Source organism: Henckelia pumila, chromosome 3 (genome assembly GCF_033568475.1).
Source record: "Henckelia pumila isolate YLH828 chromosome 3, ASM3356847v2, whole genome shotgun sequence".
Classification (NCBI taxonomy): domain Eukaryota; kingdom Viridiplantae; phylum Streptophyta; class Magnoliopsida; order Lamiales; family Gesneriaceae; genus Henckelia; species Henckelia pumila.
In genome coordinates this window covers 15,306,630-15,313,827 of record NC_133122.1, presented here as the reverse complement: position 1 = coordinate 15,313,827, position 7,198 = coordinate 15,306,630, and the positions used below count along the sequence as shown (strand labels likewise).

Sequence of the window (7,198 nt, the reverse complement as noted above, 5' to 3'; positions counted from 1 at the left end):
CCGGCCCACCTAACCTGGACCCGGACTCACTTAACCCGACCCTAGACTCTACTGACCCGACCCTGACCCCCAGGACCGGACCCTGACCAACCCAAACCCATAACCCGAAGCCTCCCCCCCCTCGTTTCTGTTACGGCCGCGAGCAGCAGCCCTTCTAGGGCTGCTGCCGCCCTGCTCCGCCGTCCCTGGCCGGAGCTCTGCCGCCCAGACGTAGCCCACGTCTGGGCGGACAAAACCAGCCCAAGGCCTCAGCCCCATGCACCTCCTACACCTTAACCGATCACCCTTTCCCTTAAACCCTAACCTGCGCCGATCTAGGACACCCGATCACCTAGCTTGCTTCCTGGGCTCGTTTGGCTCGAACCACTCGAGCCACTCGAGTCCAGACCACCCTTACACAACCTCAAGACCCCTGGCCAGCAGCGGGACGCACCATGGTTGAATAAAACATGAGCATGATGGAAGGAATACATGAACAAAGTGCATAACAATCAAAAGCCAATGTTTTTCTGAAAATTTCTTGGATGTTTCTGCTGCATACACATGCACACTATTACCCACTGATATGGAACGAAAATTTGAGAAAGAAAACATGCCTTCCACAGAAGTTGAAGAGAAAGCAACGTGTAAAACGATTCCGGGATGACGGGACGACGAGCAACCTTGAAACTTCGAAGAAACTCGGCTATGGAACCTCCTTGGCTGTGGTTCGAGGAAGAAGATGATGGATGGGGGTGAGAAAAATGATGGAGGCGGCTGATGGAGGGATTGAGCGTAGGGTTGGGTAGTTTTAGGATTTAAAATTTTAAATATAATTACCCTACATAAATTACTTAATTAATATACCAAAGTATATAATTAAAGACTCCACTTAAAATATTTAAATCTGATACTAATCATAAATCTTGAATTATATAATTAAGGAAATTTTAAAAATACTAAAAAGTCATTATTTTGGCTTAATTTGAATAAAAACGGACTCCTAAAAATATATAAAATTAAATACTGAAAATTTTGAGGAAATAAAACTCAAAATAATATTTTTGGGCTCTTAAAAGGCTCATGAAATAAATTGGATAGAAAGTTGTCATCTCGTCCGTCCACGGTCCCGTCAACGCGATCAAAACAATTAATTTCCATAAATCGTGAAAATCACTAATTATGGGTTAAATACTTAAAAATAACTTAAAACATGCACAAATAATTCACATAAATATTTAACCCATATTCTAAAATTTTAAATAAATAAAATCCCTAATTATGCATGCAAATTTACGTATTAAAAGTACCGGATGTTACAAACACTAATATCATTATGTCAAACATAATCACATTTTTCAATTAATTTCTAAAACTAAAACATTGTACAGCCCAAAATTCCATGAAGGCAAGGATTAATTACCCTTTTATCAATAAAGATATTGATAATAAATGCAATTTATTAGTGTTTGTTTAATAATAAAGTTTATCACGCATAGTCACGTTCCATGATAATAAAAAGACGAAATGTCCCTTTCTTCGTACAGATTAGAAAATACCCAAATATGACTTACATTTTTGTTTAAAATAAAATAATAATGATAATTCCAAGCTAATTACTAGAATTCTTACTAAATAAAACTCATTCATAACAAATTAGCAAGTAATCTAACTAATTTTATAAAAAAATGAATATATAGTTTTTAGATATATAAATTGTTTTCATCAACAATTAATGTGCGATATACATTACTTTTCGATGCGCACTGAGTAAACATGTAATAGATCGAAAACACATTTTAGATGACAAACTCGTTTGAGATCGTATTGATAAATAAATTAAAGTTTTTATTATTTTACAAGTACTCAACCGTATTTTTAAGAGCTGAATATGTGCCTTTTCTATGATGTAAGTTGTAACAATATTGGAAAACTTGAAAAAAATATACTTGGCTCTTTTACGACTATTATTATATTATTATATTAGATCAAATGTTTGGATATCGCATGCATCCATCGATAATTTTCTTCCTTGATTTACGTTTTTAATTTCTTCATGTAGAAATTGAGCCAATCTCATCAAAGATCCACTTCGCTTCCTCTCCAAGCCTTAACAACAAACTAATTTTCCCTCTTTCCAAATTTATAGTTTAAAATATATTTTGTCGATAATTCTTGGTTACCTGCGAAGTGTTCATCATCATTCTCACTCCTATGATCCCCCCTTCATGCTTTTGGATTTTTCTAACCCATGTCCCATTTTCTCCTCCACTCTTTTTCTCACAAGATTTCGGATTTGGTTCTTGAGAAACTGCGAGCAATGCCTATACAGTAGCTCTTTTGCTTCAAGCGTCTGTAATGGAGGTTAAAGCCAAGATTAGGATCGTTGCGGTGCTTTTTCTCTTTGGGTTTTCGGTTGTTTGTAGTGTTACGGACCCTAATGATTTAGCTATTTTGAATGAGTTCAGAAAAGGTTTGGAAAATGCAGAGCTTTTGAACTGGCCTATCAATGGCGACGACCCTTGTGGTCCTCCGAGCTGGAGTCATGTGTTTTGTTCTGGTGGCAGGGTTACGCAGATTCAGGTCAGAGGGTTGGGTTTGAAAGGCCCTTTACCTAAAAATTTCAACCAGTTGTCTATGCTGCAGAATTTAGGCCTTCAGCAGAACCAGTTTAGTGGGAGTTTGCCCTCTTTCAGTGGGTTGTCTGAATTGAGATATGCTTATTTGGATTACAACAATTTTAACACAATCCCGTCAGATTTCTTTAAAGGGCTTGTGAATTTGGAGGTTTTGGCATTGGATAACATCCCTTTGAATGCCACCAAGGGCTGGTTTTTGCCTTCTGACTTGCAAGATTCAGCCCAGTTGAAGAATCTCTCTCTTATGAACTGCAATTTGGCTGGTCCTTTGCCTGAGTTCTTGGGAAATATGTCGTCTTTAGAGGTCTTGAAACTGTCTTTGAATCGAATTTCAGGTACCATCCCGGAGAGTTTTCGGGGATCTCTTTTGACAATTCTATGGTTAAATGGGCAAACAGATGGCATGACTGGTCCAATTGATGTGGTTTCAAGCATGGTCTCACTCACTAGTCTCTGGCTCCATGGAAACCATTTTTCAGGTAAAATCCCTGAAAATATCGGTGATTTAGCATCTTTGCAAGATCTTAATCTCAATAGAAACGATCTTGTTGGTTTAATTCCTGCCGGAATAGCAAATATGGCGTTAGTCCATCTAGATTTGAACAACAATCATTTCATGGGTCCTATACCAAAATTCAAAGCCGTTAATTATACTTATTCATCAAATCCATTTTGTCTTCCAAATCCTGGAACTCTCTGCGCACCAGAAGTTATGGCGCTCTTAGATTTTCTTGATGGGGTAAATTACCCCTCCAAGCTCGTCCAATCATGGTCTGGCAATGATCCATGTGCATCTTGGTTTGGAGTGACTTGTGATGTTAATAGACATGTGGATATCATAAACTTGCAAAGCTCTAATCTTTATGGTACTTTAAGCCCTTCACTTGCAGAGCTTGATTCGCTTACCCGTATATCACTGCAGTCCAACAATCTATCTGGTCCGATCCCAACAAATTGGACTGGTTTGAAATCTTTAATTTTGTTGAATTTGAGTGAAAACAACCTCTCCCCTCCTGTTCCTAATTTTAGTGACAATGTAAAGCTTTTTCTAAGTGGAAACTCTCTATTAAACTTGAATCCTGAATCACCTTCACAAGGTAATAACTCTGTTTCTCCGAGTTCACGACCCTCACCTGTCCCATTTTCACCAACAGTTGGTTCCACATTTAATTCTTCTAGTTCAACATATATAGAAGGGAATCGTTCCAAGAATCCTAAGATATTCGCCATTGTTGCACCTGTTGCTAGTTTTGCGATTCTTGTTTGCTTGGTCGTGCCATTGTCTATTTATATCTGCAAGAACAAAAAAACCAGGGACCCTGCTCCAAGCTCCTCCCTTGTGGTTCACCCAAGAGAGCCATCTGATTCAGAAAACACAGTAAAAATTGTTGTTGCTGATAACACAAATAGAAGCATGTCTTCTTTAGCTACAAGTGGCTCTGCAAGCATAAACAGTAGTGAGTCCCATGTGGTTGAGGCCGGAAATCTTGTCATATCGGTTCAAGTTCTTCGAAATATGACCAAGAATTTCGCTCCCGAAAATGAACTTGGTCGTGGTGGTTTTGGTGTAGTTTACAAGGGAGAATTGGATGATGGGACTAAAATAGCCGTGAAAAGGATGGAAGGTGCAGTGTTTAGCAGCAAGGCATTAGACGAATTTCAATCCGAAATCGCTGTTCTTTCCAAAGTTCGTCACCGGCATTTAGTATCTCTTTTGGGATATTCAGTCCAAGGAAACGAAAGGATTCTTGTTTACGAGTACATGCATCAAGGTGCCCTCAGCAAGCATCTTTTTCACTGGAAGGAATTTCAATCAGAGCCTCTTTCTTGGAAGAGAAGGCTAAATATTGCCCTAGATGTCGCTCGGGCAATGGAGTACCTTCATACTCTTGCTCATCAAAGTTTTATACACCGCGACCTCAAATCTTCTAATATCTTACTTGGTGACGATTTTCGAGCTAAAGTATCAGATTTTGGGCTTGTCAAACTAGCCCCTGATGGCAAAAAATCTGTGGTGACACGGCTAGCCGGAACTTTTGGATACCTAGCTCCTGAATATGCAGGTAACCATATTGCTGATTTTATGGTGCTCTCTATTAAACTCAAATTTTGATGGTTTCTTAACCATTTACATTTACTCCAAACATGATAATTTACATAGTAACTCTTCCACTTCATTTCAGTGACAGGTAAAATCACCACAAAAGCTGATGTATTCAGCTTTGGTGTCGTGTTAATGGAACTATTAACCGGAATGATGGCCATCGACGAGGAAAGACCTGAGGAAATCCAATACTTGGTTGGATGGTTCTGGCAAGTTAAATCAAATAAAGAAAAGTTAACGGCAGCCATTGATCAAGCACTAGACCTAAAAGATGAAACATTTGATAGCATCTTAAGCGTGTCGGAGCTTGCCGGACACTGCACCGCGCGGGAGCCTGGCCAACGACCCGATATGGGGCATGCTGTCAATGTCTTGGCATCTCTGGTCGAGAAATGGAAGACAATAGACGATGATACTGTGGAATATTGTGGTATTGATTATAGCCTCCCGCTTAACCAAATGGTGAAAGATTGGCAAGAGGCGGAAGGGAAATGTTCTAGTTATATGGACCTTGAGGATAGTAAGGGGAGTATTCCGGCCAGGCCTGCCGGATTTGCCGAGTTGTTCACTTCATCCGATGGGCGGTAGAATGTGCATAGGGGCGGATCCAGCGAGAGGCATGATGAGTTGATGGCTATTTGTGTTGAAATGTTTTTGAAATTTCGTGTACAAGTTTATGAAGTTACAAATCTCAACTATTCAAAATCCATGCAGTCGTCGGGTCTCGCCTTCCTCTATTTCACTTTGCCGGCCCCAAGTCCATTCGTCGCACCGTCTTTCCCCCCACAAAACCCCGGCCCCGATCTCAACTCTGTTTGACGTGTATATTTGTTTTGATGTTTTGGCAAATATGTAGATAACATGTTCTATGTTGTGTGAAGGAGTCCATTATTGGAGTTGTAGGATTGCTTTTGATTCCATTTTGTAGGGTTGTAGATATAGCCAAACAATTCTTCCATCAATTTTCATGACGATGTTAGTTTAACATGATTGCTGTTGTTATAAAATGTTTAAATTGAAGCCACAAATGTTTCATACACATTTAAGAGTCATTTCACTACATTTTTAATAAACTAGAATACAATGGTCTCCCTTCTTACCATTTCTTTTACATTACTAAAAACTTAGAAATATATATATATATATATATATATCTAATAAATGGAGATTTGTTAATAATGGTCCAAGAGGTAACTTTCGTGCATGAGAGTGTAGACCCAAGTGTCCCAATAACTATAAAATTGGCGTGGGTCTCAATCATTCGCTTATGTATGTATCCTCTTTCCGAAGTTGATGAATATTCAACCAACCAATCCCACCCCTATGTCATTAGATCCAATTATTCCAACACATGGCCTTGTTTCTCGCCTCACGGATTTTTCTCTCACAAAAATTATAGTCATTATTATTACTTTTTTAAAGTGGTCCAATTACTCATGGAATACTACAAAAATAAAAATATTTGTGGGAGACTCGGGCAAAATAATCTCAACTATGGACAACAATAATCCAGTCATATATACACACACATATATATACACACACACACACACACACATATATATATATATATAATATTTATGTCTCTATTCTTGTAGGTACAATTGTTTCTATTCAACAATTCATTGGTAAAGGGTGAAATCAAGTTGAATCGAAGTTTTGAATATTTGAGTTTGATTTATTTATGATTAAGTCGAGCTCAATTTTATTTAATGAATATATTAATGACTCACGAACTTATTCGAGTTTTTATCGAACTCAAGTGAAGTTAAAAATATAAATTATAATTGTAAATATTCTTTAAAAATAAATTTATATTTATATTTGTAATTTTATTCTGATAAATACTTTTAATAGATTTATATATATATATATGTCATAAATAAAAGTGAAAAATTTATAAATCAAATATCAGAATTATTATTTTTTTAATCTAAGAGATGACTCATGAGCCTACTAACGAATCTGTTAAGGAGCTGAATATTGTATAGCTTAAGTTTGGTTTGTTTATCTTAACGAGTCTCATTAAACGAGCTGACAAAGTTTTTATCGAATCGAGTTTCGAATAACTCACGAAGAATTAAATTCATTTATGTCCTGACCCCTAATTGATAATTTTAATACCTTGCAAATCATAGCTAGTAATATAATAGAGTATTCACAACTTCGTAAGAAATTATAATTAAGGAGAAGATGATGATAATACAGCGAAGCATTAATAGAACGTATAGGAAGAGCCAAGAACAGATAAGAAATGGGGATGCAATTAAATGTGTAAGTCAACATCATGTTTTGATTATGAAACGTGAAATGTCAATTTCATGTATATCTGATCGATACATTCATTCACCAATACCAATAATTGTGATTAATATCAAGTTACTGTTTGAGAAAGCTGGCATGCACCATTAATTGCTCATTTATATGTTAATCTTCATTTATGATTTAAGTAATACTATATTGTGTTTATTTATCA

General features: G+C 37.2%; 1 protein-coding gene across 1 annotated transcript; it reads left to right on the top strand.

Moving 5' to 3' along the window:
- Nucleotides 1-2,319: 2,319 nt before the first annotated feature.
- Nucleotides 2,320-5,314, top strand: LOC140891973 (receptor-like kinase TMK3). The gene is made up of 2 exons (XM_073300690.1): nucleotides 2,320-4,681; nucleotides 4,802-5,314. Exons 1-2 carry the CDS (start codon nucleotides 2,338-2,340, stop codon nucleotides 5,308-5,310), a joined length of 2,853 nt encoding a protein of 950 aa, XP_073156791.1. The 5' UTR covers nucleotides 2,320-2,337; the 3' UTR covers nucleotides 5,311-5,314.
- The last annotated feature ends 1,884 nt before the right edge of the window (nucleotides 5,315-7,198 follow it).

Coding starts and splice junctions, on each gene's coding strand:
- LOC140891973 (XM_073300690.1), top strand. CDS start 2,338: ATGGAGGTTAAAGCCAAGATTAGGATCGTTGCGGTGCTTTTTCTCTTT. Junction 4,682..4,801: donor CCTAGCTCCTGAATATGCAG/GTAACCATATTG, acceptor ACTTCATTTCAG/TGACAGGTAAAATCACCACA.